Source organism: Paroedura picta, chromosome 10, assembly GCF_049243985.1.
Source record: "Paroedura picta isolate Pp20150507F chromosome 10, Ppicta_v3.0, whole genome shotgun sequence".
Taxonomy (NCBI): Eukaryota; Metazoa; Chordata; class Lepidosauria; order Squamata; family Gekkonidae; genus Paroedura; species Paroedura picta.
The window spans coordinates 17,826,499-17,845,933 of NC_135378.1; the positions used below are offsets into that span (position 1 = coordinate 17,826,499).

General features: G+C 46.8%; 1 protein-coding gene across 3 annotated transcripts in view; it reads left to right on the plus strand.

The window, feature by feature from the left end:
• Positions 1–1,909: 1,909 nt before the first annotated feature.
• The window catches only part of KCNIP4 (potassium voltage-gated channel interacting protein 4), a 410,617-nt gene continuing 393,091 nt past the window's right edge, over positions 1,910–19,435 (plus strand). For 2 of the 3 annotated variants that reach the window (XM_077301554.1, XM_077301553.1), the window contains exon 1: positions 1,910–2,031. In XM_077301554.1, the coding sequence (XP_077157669.1) occupies positions 1,971–2,031 (61 nt within the window). In that variant the 5' untranslated portion in view covers positions 1,910–1,970. The remainder of the gene's footprint in view (positions 2,032–19,435) is intronic. The other variant, XM_077301562.1, reaches the window with a different exon arrangement.

A 19,435-nucleotide genomic window follows, 5' to 3' on the forward strand; every position in this document is an offset into this window, starting at 1 on the left:
TAGATTTTGGTTTTCAGTCCTTTGATGAAACTACATTCTTGCTGTCAGACCGGTTGTTTATTACGGGAAGAGGCTGTCAGATGAATATTTTCTTATTGGAAATGGTCCAAACTAACACTCTTGTCTTTTGTATTCAGCCGATGTGGTAACGTTTTGTTGTTTTTACTTCTCAGAAAACCATTGTCTTGGACTTTTAGATTTCCCCCTCCCCAATTATGAGTAACTGATATTAACTGAGATATTTAACTTCATGGCTCCATAAGGAACCCACGATTTGCACATCTGTATGAGGTTACCCAAAATTCACTTGATATTTTCCCCCTTTCTTTGCTTTTAGTCTTCGCAAGAATGGTGGTCTGTAAGTAAAAGAACATTCTTTCAAAGTCTATATATCTGACCACCCAATAAAGAAGCACTCAGATGGGGGGGGGCATAACTCAGTGATAGAACATATACTTGGCTTGCAGGAGGTCCCAGGTTCAATCCCTGGCATCTCCAGTAAAGGATTTGGTGTAGATGACGTAAAAAACTTCTGCCTAAGACCCTGGAGAGCTGCTACTAGTCTGAGTAGGCAATACTAGTCCTGATGGGCCAAGTAACTCTATCTCTCAGGGGGGGAAAGGGGGGGACTATTCCCCTACAGGGACGTTAGCTTGATCAAGCAGAATTTTAGGTGCAACTTTTTTAGCTGGAAGAAACATGTCCCAGTTGGACTTCTGCCTGTCACAGGGCTGTTAAAGCTGGAAGAGCCCCACAAGAGGGGGAAAAGGTGGCAGAAGGTAAATGCAATCCTGGAGTCTTCATTTGGGGCTGAGGTTTGGAGGAAGGTCACACAAGCCGTTCTGACTTGCGTTTACTCAGAAGTAAGCTCTACTAAGTTCACATAGTCCAGCTGGGACACTATTATGTAGACATAGACTCCACAGAGCTCTTTTATTGAAGTAAGCACCAATCAACAATACTGAAGAAGGAACAAGAGAAAAACCACTGACTTACATACACTTGAGTCAGCCCGCCAAGAGCCCTGATTGGCCCCTAATGAAGCGCTCTGATTGGTCCATAGAGTCCAAGAGGTTATAGACTATGATTGGTTAACTTTCAAGCTTTAATTTGCAATAGTGGTTTACACATATATCACAGGCACCATGTTCCTAGGTATCTCCCCAAACAAGCAATGAGTGGGTCCTATCTGGGTAATGCAGAGGCCACATTTCTAAATAAGCGGGCAAGGGACTGCCGCTACTAAGGTGGTCCCAAGTTCTTCCAGCTAGCAAAATCTGTCAATGGCCTTTGTCTGAGACGTTAGAGCAGCCCGGGTGCGAGTTCAGCCCAAGGGCCCTTGGAGAGAGGCCAGGCTGCTCCTGTTTCGGGGTGCCTGCAGGTCTGGAGAACGTCTTTTCATTTTAACAGGAGACAAGAGGCAGACAGATTAAATAAAATATATAGATATATAGTTTATAGTTTTATAAGAAAATTCCTGAGGGCATGATGGGGAGGCCTCGTGCATGATCCACTAGGGTTGCCAGTCTCCAGGTAGGACCTGGGGACCCCCGCCCCATCACACCACCTCTCCAAAAGCCAGACCTTGGTCCAGAGGAAAGGGTCACTTTGGAGGGTGGACCCTGAGGGCAGGATGCCCTGAGCTGGCAACCTCACCCTGACCCCTTGTTCACCAGTGAAACCAGATGGGCCCTTCCGAGCCCCTTGTCACCAGCTCCCTCCAGCCGCTAGCCAGGGGTGGGAGCTGCCAAGTGGGGACGGAGCCCAGTGGCCTTGCCGCGCTTACAGGTGAGGCGCTCTCCGTTCACCTGCGGCGCGTTCCGGCCCGGGAGCCAGCAGGGGGCGGCGGCGGGAAGCACCCCCGCCCGGCTAGGCGAGAGAGGAGGGGCGGGGAGGGGCGCCGCGGCGAGTGGAGCCGCGCGGGGCTCTGTGGCTCTGCTGCGGGCGGCATCTTCTCGCCAGCGCCGGCCATGGACGCCAGGAGGGTGGCCAGCGTCTCCGCGCAGCTGGAGGAAAGCGGCTCGACGGGCGGTAGGGCTCCGGGGGGCTCCGGCCCGACCGGCAGCGGCGCAAACTTCGCCGGGGGCGGCTCCGGGGGAGGCGGTGGGCCTTAGGCGGCTTGCGCTTTTTGCGGGAGTTGCGCAACGGCGGTGTGTGTGTGTGTGTGTGTATTGTGTGCGCAAACGAAACGTGCCTGCCGGAGCCAAATGTGCGTGCGTCTGCCTGCTTCCCTTTCCTTTCCTTTCCTTAAATGCGCGATTCCTTCGGCCCCCCAACCCCCGGGCTGGTACTTTCTCGCTTTTTCCTAGCCAAGCGCAGCTGATGTCTCGCCAGGCGGCCGGCAGGTGGGACGGGACGGCCAGGTGGGGAAGCCGAGGCGCTCGCTTCGCTCCCACCCGCGCCGATGGCGGCGCTTTCCGGGCAACCGTGGCCGCGGAGTTCCGCTGGGATTTCGCAGGATTTCCGCGCGGAAAAAAAAAAAGGCTTTCTTCAGCGTCCCGAAGTGGACCGAAAGGGGTGAGGCGGGGTGGAGGATTCCTTTCCGAGGAGACGCGTAAAAGCTCCCGATTTGGGGTCAAAGTGCCAGAAGCGGCCGCGGCTTCTTGCAGGCTATTTTCCACGCGCGTTGGATCGTGCCCTTTCCCGTGCGCTTTGGCGCTCCCTTGCAGCTGGACTCGTCTCCTGTGCGCAACAGGGGGATCTCCTTGCAAACAAGTGCTGAAGCGCCTTGAAAGCGCACGATCTCACCTGCGTGTGGAATTAACAAGAGTTCTTCTGGCCGCAGCGTGGCGGGTCCAGAGGCCGGCTCTCGCCCTGGCACCTGGAAGACCCCCCCTTCGGTGGCTCTCTGGAACAAGTTCCCGGTCAGAGTGGCTGGGGACTCTCGGTCCTGAGTTCCTCTGGAAGCTAGAAAGCCATGCAGACCACCCTTTCCCGGCTGGCCTGCCTGGAACTTTTAGGGTGGCCAGATGTGTTGGTGGCTTTCTGGACTGACAACCTTGAACTAAGGACCACCCGGAGAAATCTCATTCCCTCCTGTTAAACATGTGAGAACTGTTGGTCCCTAGGACTGTTCCTAACCGTCCTAGCCCAAAAGAGGACATTCTCACCAAGTTTTTAAGAAGGGGGATGGGAACCAGAAAAAAAAGGGGGGGGTCTGGTAGCCCTAGCTGTGACCCTGTTGTCAGAAAACGGATGGATAGCAAGATTCTCCTTATTCATTGGCAGGGTGACCGACACAGCCTAAGGCCTTGGGAGTAATTTTGGGCATTTTGAGGGGGTTTTTTAACGTTCTCTTCCCCCTTCCCTTGTTGCTATTTTTCCAAAGAGCCCACAACAAAATGCTGCCGACTTCCGTTCACCAAGTGTTTTTGCTGTGTTAAGGGGTGTCGGGCTGTCTTAACACATAGGCAGTTATGGGGGGGAGCATGAGCATAGCCCCCCTCCCCATGCTAATTCATGTACCTGTGATACATGAACTGGCTCTCACTCATTTGCATAGAAAATTACTTTTAGAAGACAGGGCCAATTAGAAAGCAATTCCCTGCAAAGGAACTTTGCAAATGTTAGTGCTGAACACTTGACTCAGAATAAATCATTCAGATTCAGATTCAAGTACCTTTATTGGCATAAAATTGCAAAGCATAAAATGAAAATTTCAAACAGTTTCAGATGTAAAATCTATCGTAAAAGATTTTCATTTAAAATTGCCAGTAAAAACTTTGCTACTTTATAATAGTTGCTGTGTCCCTCACATTTAGTATCATTTTAATCCAGTGTTTCTCGTTAACACAGCTGAATTTCAATTTCTTCAGATAATTAGCTAACGGGCGACGAAATACTTCAAACTTAGGACACACCTGAAGTATATGGTGCAACCTTTCAGGGACACTACATCCATGTAAACAGTATCTCTCCTGAGGAGGGATCTTCAAAAATCTACCTCGGGTGACATTTGAGGGAAAGATGTTTAAGTGAGCTACTAGAAATGCTCTTCTTAACTGGTGTGTCTCCAAAATTTGGAGATACATGGGCATGGATTTGTAAGATAAGGGAATATCCCAGAAGCGGGGAGAACGTACACTGTTGTTAGAGGAGCCCAGAATCTGTGTATCCTGATCTTCTAGTCTCTGTGATTGTTAGCATAGCAAAGTTATTTCATTGATATGCAGACGCTGTTTAGCTTAGAAAGGAAAGTTTTATTTATGGAAGGACATTCCGGATAGGAAAGGTGAGGCGGAGGATAGAGCTCCTACATCTAGCTGGCTCAAGAGAAGGTCAGACTGAGAAGCATCTGGGAAGAAAGAGGAAATTGCCCTAAGAGTAGCAATCTAGGGACAGACAAAAGGCACACTTAAAAGATAGAAAGGTCCTGAACTCTCTGATCTATCTAACAGCCTTCTTGCTGTCCCCATCAGGGTCTTCCTCTTCCTGGTTAACTTTGTACACCAGACATTGCATACTCCAACAGTGATATTAGCTTTAGTATCGTCCTTTCGTCTTGCATGCTAAGGGATGAGATGTCCAGACCCAGAAATCATTAATAGTAAGTTCACGCTGTACCATCTCCACTTTCATGATTGACCAATTGAGTGCCATGCATATGTGGAGTTATTTCACTGTTCAAGTTCAAGGGTCATGTTATATTGTCCCGATGTTTGCGTCAATTGATCTCTGCTATCCGGTATATAGGAGTTTAATTTGATTGATCTTTTGTGGTTACATCCGTAGGGCCCCGGCGTATTGGTTGGCCCAGGGGCCTATAATGCCCTCGTGAGCCTCTCTTCCTTCCCAAATGCCTTGGATTTCAGCATGCTTCTATTCGAAGTCAATATTATCAGGGATCAGAGTCTTCTCTTTGCGGTTTGGTTGGTGTTGCCTTTTTGGTTTTGTTCCTTGTGCTTGTAGCTCTCAGAAGGGAAGAGTGGGCTTGGGGCCAGGGAAACCTTGAGCATCCTTTAATATGGCCATAAAAGCTGGCCTGCTCTCAGCAGTGACTTTCCAGGGCATTGTTTCAGTGCTCAGTTTGGACAGCTTTAACAGGAAGGGGGTCAGCCTTGGAGTTTTCTGCTCTACAAAGGAGCCTCCTCTGAGGGGTTGGAAGACTGGCAAAACCCTTCTCGCTTTGAACAGAATGGTGCAATGGAAAGAGTTCGAACTAAAGCCTACATTGGGGGGTTACATGGTACAAGACAGTCCCTTAATGACTGCGGCAAGCATCCGTCCGCTTATTAAACTCCGCAGTTCAAATGTTCCAGAGAATAAAGGAGGGCTGTTTGGTTCCTTCCCCAATCCTGTTGTTAAGAGTGTTTTGGATAACAGACCTGTTTGGGGTTCCTTATTAGCTCTGTAAGGCCCTGGGTCCACCCCTTTAAAAAAATAAATAGAGGCAGCACTCTTACTGGAGGCAGAACTCTCATTCAGGCAGGGATCCCAACTTTTTGACCGGACAGTGTTCCTGGCTCTTTCAAGCCAGCAGTGTGGTGGAAATCCTAGCCACCAAGGAACTCTGTGCCCCCCCCCAAGAGCTTCCATTACTATAAGCTTGCATGTCAGATGGCTGTCGAAAGGAAAGGACTGTCAAAATAAGACATATGTTAGCCTGAACATGTTTTCTATTTCTCATTCATTATTTTATTAGATAATATATATTTATTTATCATTATTATTGATTGCATGGCAGGAAGCATATTTATATGTGTGTGTGTGTATGTATGTGTGTGTATACACATGCACACGCACACACGCACGCACGCACACACACACACACACACATATATATGTATAATATTATATGATTATTATTATATAAAATAAAACACGTAGCCAAGTAGGTTACAATGGTTATGCAGACTGATTGGGCAGTTCCCCTAAATCAGTGGTTCTCAACCTTCCTAGTGCCGCGACCCTTTAATACAGTTCCTCATGTTGTGGTGACCCCCAACCATAAAATGATGCAAGGGTTCTTTCACAGAAATTAAACCGAAACTGACCAGTGGTTTGAAGATCAATTGTTCATGATTGCATATAAATTGTTTCCCCCCCCCGGGGTTTCTCAGTTCAGTTCTGCCTCTTGTCCCACCATGCTGATCTAGATGTTTTCCGCTGCTCCAGACAGATGAACGCTCTATCTTGATCTACCCCGCAAGGCCGTTATATGTATGGTGCCCCCACACCCCGGCCAAGCTGCTTGCCCTGCCGTGACCCCTGTGAAAAGGTCATTCGACCCCCCAAAGAGTCCCAACCCTGAGGTTAAGAACCACTGCCCTAAATACTTGTATCTAAGTTTTCAATCCACTCAGTCGCAGCTAGGGAGGAGAGTACAGAGAGCTCCACCACATCTCCCTGGAAAGCACAATGCTCACATTCCTGTGACAGATGAAAAATAGTTTGGTGGGCTGCACCACAATCACATTCGGGAGCTGATACCTTGCCCCATGTAAACAACAGGTCCGCACGCCTGCCAGAGCAGTTCATACTTTATTAGCCCTCTTCCATACTTTATGTGACAAGTCAAATCCTGTGGGCCTCTCTTGGGTGTTGATCAGGTTATGGATTTTGGATAGTTACAAATAAATTGATTACGGATAAATCTGTACCATAAGACAACATAGAGAAAACGATGAAAGCCTCCACTGGATAAAACACTGAAAATAATAATTCTCACGACTTTTCTCTTAGTGACACATGAAACCGTTTCACTTGGAGCATCTGTCAAGAGAACTTCTTTCAGGACAAAAATAGTCAGTCTAGATTCAGTGGGGCATGAGAGAGATGTAATGTAGACCAATACTGGAGTCCCCAGGGTCTGAAGGAATTGCATTTTCTACTTTTTGACTTCATAGAAAACCCCAAACTGGAGCATTTCATGAAATGGATGAACAGCTGTCCAATCCATAACTAATAAGTGAGCTTGTTAATGGAGGCTGAGGTCTTGAGTTCTAATTCTCTGCTTCTTTTCCATGGAGCGCGTGTATGTGCTAATTCTTTCGAGTACTTGACCACACATCGGTATAATGTTTGCTAACTCTGAAAGGGAGGTAGATGGGGGGTGGGGATGGGGGGAGGGCTTGAATATGGAGAAAAGTTTGCCTTCAATATGAAAACAAAAAACCCAGCTCTTGAAAAGCATGAACCTCCCCCCCCCCCAGTTGCAAACACCAAATTGTGTCCCTGCCATTGGAACAGTTGAGACTAGTTCTTGGGCGCTAGGCAGAAAGCTGCACTGGCCTTGAAGACGGTGTTTCATTCCAGATGCCATCTGCTTACCTTGGAAACAAACAGTAAAGGGACTCCGATGGCTGTTGTGGGGCTTTTTCAATGGGGTGTGCGTGGGCTCAGGGGGGGTGGTGGTGGTTGAAATGACAGGGTTTTCCAGTTTGCTGTAAGATGGTGTTCTGGTTTCAGATAGCACCCATGGATCGCACTGTATGCTGTAGCCCATCCTCACAGTCATGTGGAGCCTTGAAAAGGGGCAGGGGAGGGATCAAGAGCAGCTCAACCTGGCCAGTCATAGATCCAGTTGGTAGTAGATTGAATAGTAGATCCCATCACTCATGGCTGGCAACCTCCAAGCAATGTTGGCGGCCGCTTGGCAACACTCAGCTAATTTACGGGTGGAAACAGGCTGGCCAAACAGAGGGCAAGTGATATTTGTCCCCTGGAGATGACATCAAGTGCCAGCATGGGGCCAGGATGGTGCTCTAGCATTTGCCTCAAAAACTCTATGGTCATCCCCCTGGTGGTTACTATCTTTCCCCCCTCCCCATCTTCTAGTTAGTGATGATGACCATGGATGACCATGGCTGCTGCCTCCATTTTAAAGTTTTTTGGGAAGTGAATTTCTTCCAGGCCAGACTGGCCAGGAATTCTGCCCCCCCCTCTCCCAGGCAGTAAATATCAAACTGTAAACACAAATTTCTCCAGAAAATAACACAAGAATAGTCATTAGATGCTGTAGATGCAGAAAGGCAAACCATAAAGCACTTACCGAAAGTGGTATCATAGAAAATACCTACAAACTATGAGTCGCACTTTTCAAAAATGCTGTTTTTAAGGGCGGGCCTGCTTTCAGAATGGCAAAAAGCCAAAGTAGAAGCATAGGGCTCTTCCAACAGGCCTCACAATCTAAAATCCTTAAATGTGAAAGGCAGTGAGCCTGAATCACAGATCTTAAAGCGCCCACATCCAGTTTATAAAAAACAAGACCAATCTAAACAAGAATTTAAACCTTCAGGTTGTAATGAATTCAGTCTTTAAATGAAACCTGCTGCTTTTTGAAGCAGCCTTTTCATGATATTAATCTGGTTCATCCTATCAGATTTTATTTGCAGGAGACCAAAGCACCTTATGCCCTCTAAGTCAGGAGTAGTCAACCTGTGGTCCTCCAGATGTCCATGGACTACAATTCCCATGAGCCCCTGCCAGCAAACGCTGGCAGGGGCTCATGGGAATTGTAGTCCATGGACATCTGGAGGACCACAGGTTGACTACCCCTGCTCTAAGTCATGTTGTTCCACAAGCCAAGCTCAGTTAGAGGAGTTTCTAAGTTTTTGGTTTTTTAAATCCTGGAATGATGTTCAGGAATGCTTGTTTTTGGGTTTGCTGTCATACCCACGTATATTTTTTTCACAAGGGCATGTCAGGCAGTATTTTAAATTCTTAGAGTTGCAATTAAAAAAGCCATTCATTTTGACAACAAAATTAACCTTTATAAAGTTGTATTCTGCACATTCTAACAATATATGGCAGACAGGACAGCTGCTGCACTTGTAGTTGCCTTTAGGTAAAAATGGTCCTGTCTTCCTTATTTTTGCGATCTGCATGTACATCTAAAAGCCAAAAGTGGTATATTCCTACATTCCTGTATATTTAACACAGTGTGCCAATGTTTGAAAAGAATTTGCCTGATCTTATAAGTCCCAGTCCAAAAGAATGTATAACCCTGTCATGTTTTGGGCGTATCCACTGTTGAAAGACTGATCCTCTATTTCTGAGAGCTGTTTTATGTTTAGCCCCTTTGTAAAAGTGCTGCTTGTTGAAAAAGTTCCTCTTTAGTGTCAATCATCTTATGCCTAGTAAATTGACCTACTAGTAAGTTGTTCAGTAAGTGTGTGGGTTGAAAAGAATGGTATTTCTATCAGTAGGTTTCTTATAACTGGAGACCCATAAAATGTTGTCTTCTCCCCTGTGGACCAGGGGGGCTAAAAAAAGGAATCTCATGGAGTTCACTAGAACTGATAAGTTTTGTAGTGGGTTGTTGACAATTAGCTCATTGAATAAAGTCATCCAACAGGTGTGGTGCTATAAAAATGGGGGGGGGGAATCACCCAAAAAAAACAATGACAATTAAAAAAAGACATGTTCACAATAGGGGTTAACAACTATATTACATAAACCCTTGTTTTCATTCATAAATCTGGACAGCCCTGGAGGCAAGGATGAACCCACAGCAATCCCAAGTAATTGTAAAAACAATTGGTCCTTGAGCCTGAAAATATTGTTCTCAATCAAAAGGGTCTAACAAAAAGTGATTAGGAGTTGTGGCCTGTGATGTGGAGAGCCTGGTTCGATTCCCCACTCCTCTTCCACATGAATCTAGCTGGGTGACCTTGGGCCAGTCACAGTTCTCTCAGAGCTCTCTCAGCCTCACCTACCTCACAGGGTGTCTGCTGTGGGGAGAGGAAGGTTATGTAGTTGTGAGCTGCTTGGAGACTCCTTTAGGTAGTGAAAAGCGGATTACAAAATGGAGTTCTTCCTGTGTTCACTGTCCCTCTTCCTATGCAGTTCTGAGGGTTGGGTAGCTGCATTAGGCTACTGTTGCAAAAAACCCTGGAAGTTTCTTAATTCACCATGAGCTTTTCTGACTCATGGTTAGTCACTGGACTACAGTTTCCTTTTTCTTCTTATACATCCATCTCTCGTGTAATATCCTCAGGGCTGACTTGCTGTTCCCCTTCCTTTCATCTCATCTCCTAAATCAGCCCCTTTCAACCTTTTGACCATGGAGGGGCCCCTGAAATAATTTTTCAGGTTTCGAGGCACCCCAGAAGGGTGTCAGCTGACCACGCCTCCTTGTCATATCCCCTGGAAGTGACATATCAGCAGCCACACCAGCTCTTCCCCCTCCCAGGTGAAGAAACCATGAGATAACTTATGCTTTAGAGCAGGGGTAGTCAAACTGCGGCCCTCCAGATGTCCATGGACTACAATTCCCCGGAGCCCTTGCCAGCATTCGCCAGCGAATGCTGACAAGGGCTCCTGGGAATTGTAGTCCATGGACATCTGGAGGGCCGCAGTTTGACTACCCCTGCTTTAGAGGGGGAAATGTGAAAGTGGCTGGTTCCCTAGGTTGTGGCTGAGTCTATTAAGGCAGGAGGGGAAAGACCATGGACCCCCTCCAGTGCTTTCACAGACCCCTGGAGGTCTGCACATCCCTGGTTGGAAATCCCTGCTCTAAATCATCATGAAATCCTGTCTGGTTCAAAAGCAGCTGTCCAGGTGGTATTGGAGGCGAGGATTGCTGTTTTGAAGGGATTTTACGGATGGGCTTGGACTCAAGGGGCTGATTCTGGGCTTCTTGAGAACACCAATGGCTGATGCTCGATCCTTGAACATCCCATTAATGTGCTGCAGATCTTGAGGTGCTCCTTGCGGTAATGCTGTGGTGTGAATGAGTCTTTTTCGAAAAGGAAGGTGAGCAGCTGCAGACTGGAAATATGGAATTGTCAGCATGGTATTTGTGAATAATTGTATCTTTGAATAAGCCGAGAGGTGTGAAGTCCATTATAAACCTATTAATAGCTAGAAGGGAAAAAAATGTGTAAAAATTTGTCGTTCTTACCAGGATTTTTGAAAAAGAATTGGTTTTTATACCCAGCTTTTCATTATCCAAAGGGGTCTCAAAGTGGCTTACCTTTCCTTCCTCTCCTCACAACTGACACCCGGTGAGGCAGATGAGGCTGAGAGAAAGTGCTCTGTGAGAACAACTCTTAACAGGATTGTGACTGGCCCAAGGTCACTCAGCTGGCTGCATGCGGAGGAGCAGAGAATGAAACCCAGCTTTCAGATTAGAGGCCACCCTCTCAACCACCCCACCAAGCTGAGGAGGAGGAGGAGTTGGTTCTTATATGCCACTTTTCTGTATCATAAGTAGTTTCAAACTGCCTTCCAATCGCCTTCCCTTTCCTCTCCCCACCACAGACACCCTGTGAGGGAGGTGAGGCTGAGAGAGCCCTGATATTACTGCTTGGTCAGAACAGCTTTATCTGTGCTGTGACAAGCCCAAGGTCACTCAGCTGGATGCATATGGAGGAGGAGAGAGGAATCAAACTCGGTTGCCAGATTAGAAGTCCATACTCCTAACCACTACACCAAGCTAGCTCTCTTAGCATCCTATTAACAGTACTATCCTAATCTCTTCTAAGCTTGTGGACTTCAGTGGATTTGGATTGCGATGTAATCACTGTGGGTGGATCAGAAAAACAGCAGAGACCATACATCCTGGCCAGGTGCCATTGGTGCCTCTGTGACATGCAGAGATGCAATACAGTCTTCTTCTGCAGTCATGCATTCCAATTCACTGGATAATGCACTTTCAGTGCATTTTAGAAGTAGATTTTCCTGTTTCTCGCAGGACAGTCCAGCTGCAAATGCTCTTTGAAAGCGCACTATCCAACGTGTGTCAAATAGTTTTTCAATTTTCAGATTTTTGAGGATGAAGGCTTTAAAAAATAGGCAGTGTCTAATTCTAGACAAATGTGCATATGACCTAAAAGGTCGATGAAAGAACTTGAGAGCATCAACACAGACATTTAGCCGCTTAAAGACATATTGCAGCCAAATTTCTCACAAGAGCTGTTTGATTCCAACATGAATGTTTGGTGAAAATAACGTTTACTAGAAATTGTTTGAGACTGGAGACATAAGGAGGATTCTTTCCCTTGAGGGCAACAAGTTTTGTTTGCCTTGAAGCAGAAGCTAGTACAAGTTCTTGTTTACATTTTTTTATTCGCATTGATTCATCTTTTTTTGTTTGGCCTCCAGGTGGGGCATTGGAGAGGGATCCCCTGGAATCACACCTCATCTCTAGGGTTGCTTCAGCTTGGTTCAGCTGCCTCAGCGGTCACTGCAGCCTGAGGTGGCCAGTGCCACAGAATGGGGAGAAAGGCCGGCGGTGATGGCAGCGGGGTGGCCACACACAGGGGCAGAGCTCTGTGCCTGCAAGCGGCTGCCATCTGGTGTGCCACTGCCCCTCCTCTCTGCACTGTGGCGCTGCCTTCCTATGCGCCACTTTGGGCTGTGGGGATCGCTGAGGCAGCCAAAGCGCACAACCCAACTCCAGGCTACAAAGGTCGGTTGCCCTGGAGAAAATGGGCACTTTGAAAGGTGGGCTATGTAGCCCTATATCCCCCTGAGGTCCCTGTCCTCCCCAGGTTCCACTCCCACATCTCTAGGAGCTTCCTATTCTGCACCTGGCAACCTATCCCCCTCCAGTGGCCAGAGGGGAACTGGCAAGTTCCAAGCACCTCTGCTCCAAGCCAAATCATCAAGCATGCTCCAGGGATTGCCTCCCTCTGCTGAGATCCATTTCTGTCAAACTGACAGTGTGACTGAAGTTTCAGGAAGGGTGGCCTATTTCTCAGCAGGCGCACACTGGCAAAGAAACGCAGCGCTCGACAAATGTGCAGCTGTCAGACTATTTTAATTGTCTCGCATGCAGAAATTACATCCAGGCAGGTCGAGACTAATGGCGAAGCACAAATGAGTTTCTCAAGCTATTTGTTGTAGGAAAGCGACTGGCCCTTTTGAAAACCGTCTCCTTTGGCAGCTCTTAAAATATCCTCTGACTCAAAAGGTTTCTTTCATGGGATGTGATTTTTTTTTGTCAGTGGTAATTTTAAAGTTTTTTTTTAAAATAGTTCTGGATGATTAGCTTTTTTGCTTATCTGTTCTTTTTTCTATATCTGGGATGATAGGAAGACAATGAGTTGGCTTTTACATCCCGCTTTTCACAATCAAAGGAGTCTCAAAGTGGCTTACAATAGCCTTTCCTCCCCCCCCCCCCGCAACAGACACCCGTAGTTTAGTTTATTCTGTACAGCACTATTATGAAGTAGGTGGGACTGAGAGAGCCCTGACCAGGACTGTTCTGTGAGAACAGAATTATCAGGACTGTGACTAGCCCAAGGTCACCCAGCTGGCTGCATGTGGAGGACTGGGGAAAAACCTGGCCCGCCAGACCAAGTTGATTCTTAACTGGGACCATGTGCTTTTTGCAAATTTGTACAGTAAATGCATATACCATTTGTGTGTGTGTATGTGTAGGTGTGGGGGGGAGAGCCTGCTAACACAAACCTGTAACTTGTATTCCTCATAGTCTTCATGTGTTCAAACTTTAGGCATGTTTTCCCTGTACATGCAGACTCTGGAAAAAAACCCACAGTCTGTGACCCTACGTGCAGATCTTATACATTTTGTGTACATGCAGGCCTTGCAGTAATTGAGTTGTAGGGATGAGGCCCCGGCCCATTCTGCACAATGGGAAAAGGAACATGATCAGCACTGCATGGGCCAGCGTGACATTTTGTAGCATCATGCATTCAGTTTACACTAGAGAGCCCTGCTGCTTTTCTCCCCACGATCGTAGCATTTGCAGCATTCCTCCCCTCCTTCCGAGGAGTGAGGAACACGCTACGAGCTTCCAGTGCCTCCCCCAGCTTGCGCCCGTCAATCACTCCTGACAACCAATCACCTCGCAGCATGGCACGTTAAACCCCTGTGGATCGTTGCAAACTCTTTTAAAAACATATATGAATTATGTGATGAAACACATATGCATTGGTTGGGACATGTTTATTCACATATGCATTGGTTGGGACATGTTTCTAAACCATCTTGCAGCCTCACAAACACCTATTTGTTGCTCCAGCAGCTTTGCCATTTTTTAAAAAGACAGCAAAACCCCACTCCTAGAACTGGGACATGTTTTTAAACCATCCTGTAGCCTTGAAAATGCCTATTCATTGCTCCAGTGGCTTTGCCATTTTTTAAAAAAAGACAGCATAACCCCGGTGACTGAAATGATGGGGTCGGAAGTGAGGGCGGGACATCTCCTTGCTTGACGACTACTGCCCTCGCCTCCTGACTCTCCCTTAGCTGGCTGCTTGTGGCAGCTGGTGGGATTTCCCCAGGGGAATCCACTTTCTGGGATTACCCTGATCTACAAATCGGAAGATGTAGCGAGATCTGCACTGGGAGGAGGCGGGAGGCTGATGGTGTCATTTAAAACCTCAAGAAAAAAAATGTCTGCGGAAGGTGAGAGTCTCACTGCTTTTTTTTTGTTTGTGCGGAATGCCCCCCAGTGTTATAATTCCTGTTCCCTCCATTTGTGTACTGGTAGCACAAGTTTCTAAAGTGCATTCAGTCTGTTGGTTTAGGACCTCCCCCCATTGTTCCCTTCCTATTTCTTGATTGGCTCTGCTCTATCCTACAAGGTTTGTTCTAGTCTATTCTTTACAATTCCAATTTTATTCTTGTGCTACTTACGCACTGCTTTGCTGCATATTTAGATTCTGCTAACACATGCAACATATAATTTGGCCCTGAAGGAGGGTCCCCCAAGGGGAGTCCAAGCCCTGGGCTTGTAGAAGAAAAATCCTTGAGTAGTTCCTTGGTAGCTGGGGACAGATGATGTTGATGGGCTAAATAGTTTTTGTTCTGACCAACAAGTTATAATTGTTTAAAGTGTGTATTCCCTCCCCCCCTCCAAATAAGTACCATGTTTTATACCCAGTCCAGTGTAAACATAAAAGCGACAGATTGTGGAGCCTCATCTGTTGCTAAAGCTTTGTGGGCGGCTCTTCCGCTCTCAGCATTTACAAATTATCACCGAAGAATGAGGATAGCAGCAATGGATTCAGGGCAAAGTGGGAGGTCTGAAAGAAAAGGATTGGGGTGTTTTTTTTTTTTTTTTTTTTAAGAGTCCAGTTCAGATGAATGAAATGTTAATTCGAAAACTTTTAACCTCTTTAAACAGATAGCTGAACTGAACGAAGAGGAGTGATTTTTATGGACCCTGATTCCAATAGTGCTGCATTGCAGTGATTTTTAATTAGTCCTTTATCACTGTTTTCAATTAAGGCTTGCATAGTCTACACACAATGAGGAAGAACGCGATGCAGAGGTCACGTGTGGGTAAAATGGTTGGGAAGCTCCTGTAGATTTTAGGGTTGGGAGGGTGGGGTACAAAGCCATAGTCCACTTCCCAAAGCAGCCGTTTTCTCCAGGGGAACTGATCTTTGTAAATTGCAGACCATTCCTGATTCTAGAACAGTGGTCCTCAACCACCGGACTGCGGCCCGGTGCTGGGCCACGGCTCCCTCTCCCTGCCTTCCACCCTGCAGTAAGAAACTTCCCAGACTACAAGCAAATTGTCCGCAAAAGCGGCCAATTAGCTTGCAGCCCAGCAAGCTTCTTTTTGTGTGTGGGGGGGAGAGGGAAGCAGGGGCGCGCATGCAATGTGCATGCGCTGCTACAAACGCGCATGCACGGCAGTTTCGTTTTACGGCCGCGCATGGCGCAAACACACATGCGCGGCTGGCAATCACCCTCCCCACTGCCGCTGGTCCGCAGCCTTAAAAAGGTTGCGGACCACTGTTCTAGAAGGTCCCCAGCTGTTATTTTAAGACTGGCAACCATATTCATGGTAGAAGGAGCATCCAAGCCTCAGTGTCCTGATGTTTCAAAACTTAGCCACGTGTGGATGCACCTGAGGTTCTACCTGACTCAACCGCTTAGTCTTTGTGGCTCAGTCTTAAGTCTTCTGACTGGCAGCGCCTTTCCAGGGTCTCAGGTAGAGAGGTCTTTCACCTTGCCTGCTACCTGATCCACTTCACAACAGATGGTGAGGATTGAGCTGAGCCCCTTTTCCAAGGGTGCTACTCCAACTCAAGCTGGGTATTTTTCTGCTGCAAGGGGTCTATAAGCCCTGAGCCAATGCAGAGGGAGGCTGGTGAGGGTTTGAGGCTTATGAGCCTTTGTCTAGACCTCACTTACAGAACAATTCTGGCTCCAAGGCCGCTGATCAGCAGAAACTCACAATGATTGGTTTGGTTTACAGTCTTGGACAGCAAAAGCGACTTTCTACAAATAGTCCTATTTATCATTTCTGAGTTTCACATTTTGGCACACGGAACACTACAAAAGAGAAATGGGTCTGAGAAATGATCTAGATCTTTGTTTATTCCACAGTGTTCATTTACCAGAACTGAAGTGGTGGTGTTGGGGAGGATGGAGCAAACGTCTAATAAATACACTGACTAGAGATGAGTGGATTCTTCCATCGACTTCCCAGTTTTGGAATTGCTCTCTCTCTAACTGGGGGCTTTTGCTTTAACTATCTTCAGTTGAATTTTGCAATTGGAGGAGTGGATGTAATGGGTTTAAACTTCAAGTACAACGATATAGGCTAGATATCAGGAAATATTTTTTCACAGTCAGAGTATTTCAGCAGTGGAATAGGCTGCCTAAGGAGGAGGTGAGCTCCCCCTCACTGGCAGTCTTCAGGCGAAGGTTGGATACACACTTTTCTTGGATGCTTTAGGATGCTTTGGGCTGATCCTGCGTTGAGCAGGGGGTTGAACTAGATGGCCTGTATGGCCCCTTCCAACTCTATGATTCTATGATTCTATGTCAGTGCGAGAATGCTCCTCCCTGCTTCCCAAAGGCAAAGGGGTGGATATTTAAGTACTGAGGCTGTGGACTTTTGCTGTCCAAAGAACTGGGGATCCTGGGGAAGACATCCTGACCCTAATAAAAGTCAAGAACCAAAAAGAGACCCCCTCCCCAAGTAGCCAAGGATGAGTTTGGAGAAGGTACGAAAGGGAGGGACCCCACATGAGTTTGTACACAGTGCTGCTCCCCACCCATATTCTGCATGACCATGCCACTTCTGGGGTTTCTTGAAGCCTGAAGAATGTTTCAGAGGTTTATCAATGGTAAAAACGTTGAGAAAGGCTGATCTAGCTATACCATCTGGCATGAAGTGAGCACCTTCTTCCCCCTCCCCTTCAAGCTTTCTGGGATATATAGGAATGCCACTTCATGGCTTATGCACAATCACAATTGCTACAGATTCCTATTCTCCATTGGCAATCTGGTGGCCAAGTTTTCTGAAACCTAATAAGGTAAGGTATCCAGCATCACTCAGCAGACACTCTAAACCAGGGGTAGTCAAACTGCGGCCCTCCAGATGTCCATGGACTACAATTCCCATGAGCCCCTGCCAGCGAATGCTGGCAGGGGCTCCTGGGAATTGTAGTCCATGGACATCTGGAGGGCCGCAGTTTGACTACCCCTGCTCTAAACTTTCCCGTATGACATGTTGTAACTGCCCCCCCAGAATTGCTCTTTGTATCAGGCTACTAATTTCATCAGATAATTTTTAGCATATTCATTCCGCACTCTGGGTGTTCTATAAAAAGCAGAACGTTCCTGTGCCATTCGTTGTGCGCATTTTTCAAACCACTCCGACATTTAAAGCGCTGTTTAGTTCATCGTAACTCCAACCTATGTAATTGCAACAGTGTGATTACTCTCATCTAAAAGCTTTCCACGAATCTCCCACTGCCGGCAATCAAATCCCTCTCCACTGATGCTGCTGAGGTCAACTCCTTGAAATGGAAATTTCCCCATCTTTCCCCCCATTTGAGCCTGAGCTATTTGCGAAGCTTGCACCCCTCCGAATGACATTTTCAGGATGAGCCTCTGCCCGGTCAGGATTAGTTCTCAGGACTTGAGCAAAATATAGGTCAGTTGTTCTTGCTGAACCGTGGGCTGAAAGAGCATTGGAAAGAAAGTCTAATATTCTGCCTAAACTCTTAGGTCTTAGGTTTAACACACAGCTTGGGTAAAATTTGCTTGAATGATTAAATGGTATGCTTTGCAGATAGATTCAAGTAGGCAGCTGTGTTGATCTGAAGCAGCAGAACAAACTTAGAGTCCACTGGCACCTTTAAGACCAACAAAGTTTTATTCAAGGTAAGAGCTTACGTGTGTAAGCACATTCCTCAGGTACAATTTCATGGAATGGAAGTAACTGGTTCACACTTACAGGCAAAAGGTAAGCAGTAAATTAACACACAGCAGCCTGCTGACAAGGCCCTTCTCAAGAGCTTATGCCAAAGGAAACTGATAGTGGAATTAGGGGAGGGGAGGGACTTCAGTGGGGTATAATGCCATAGAATCCCTCTCCAGAGCAGCCATTTTCCCCAAAAGAACTGATCTCTTATCGTCTGTATATCAGTTGTAATGCTGAGATATCTCTTGATCCAACTGGAAAGCGCTAACGATCAAAACCCTATATCTACCAACGTATCTACACTTTTGCCATGACTGTTGTGACTTCATTTTGTCTTTCCTTGCTGTTAGTGCTTGCTTAGATCTGTAATGACTGCAATAGATTCAGTAAGGGTTCAGATGTGGAAGGTATAGGGTTGATATCTGCCCCCTCTGCTATTCTGTAACTCTCCTTGGTGCCTGGGCTCAGATTATCTTCATGTCCTTGGCATTCAGGCAGGTAGGCTTAGTCTGGTGACTAGTTTCATCTCAGCATGAGAAGCAAAGGGTAGGGTGTCATAGGGAGTTTTTGCGCCTGAAGTTGGAATAGGGGAGGGGGGAGGAAGGGAGCTTGGTGATATAGGGGTGCGTCTGTAGCTATGCTTTAGTCTTAGCAAAGAATTGGAGATTTCCTGCTTCGCATGTTTCTGAATAAAGAGATTTTCTTAGTCAAAATCTGCTCATTGGGAATATGGATTGGAACCTACTTTGACTTGTTCAATGATTTACTGCTTTTTCAAAAAGCCCCTGTGGTGGTACCATAAAAGTCACCCAGCTGGCTTCACTTGGAGGAGCGGGGAATCAAACGCAGCTCGCCAGATGTTGCTCTTAAGCACTACACCAAGCTGGCTGTCAGAACATCCTCCCCATTTATGGTTACCAAAGAGGCTTGTAATTGTCCTTTCCTAGTATCCAAACCTAGTATTCATAGAGCCTCTTGTGGCGCAGAGTGGTAAGGCAGCTGTCTGAAAGCTTTGCCCATGAGGCTGGGAGTTCAATCCCAGCAGCCGGCTCAAGGTCAACTCAGCCTTCCATCCTTCCGAGGTCGGTAAAATGAGTACCCAGCTTGCTGGGGGTAAATGGTAATGACTGGGGAAGGCACTGGCAAACCACCCCGTATTGAGTCTGCCAAGAAGACGCTGGAGGGCGTCACCCCAAGGGTCAGACATGACTCGGTGCTTGCACAGGGGATACCTTTACCTTTACCTTTAGTATCCAAACCCTCCTTCCTTTTTCATTGCATCCAGATCATTGCTCAGCTGCAGGGTAAATGGCTTGGTAATTTTTTAAAACCAAGATTATTTTGGCCTTCTTCAGA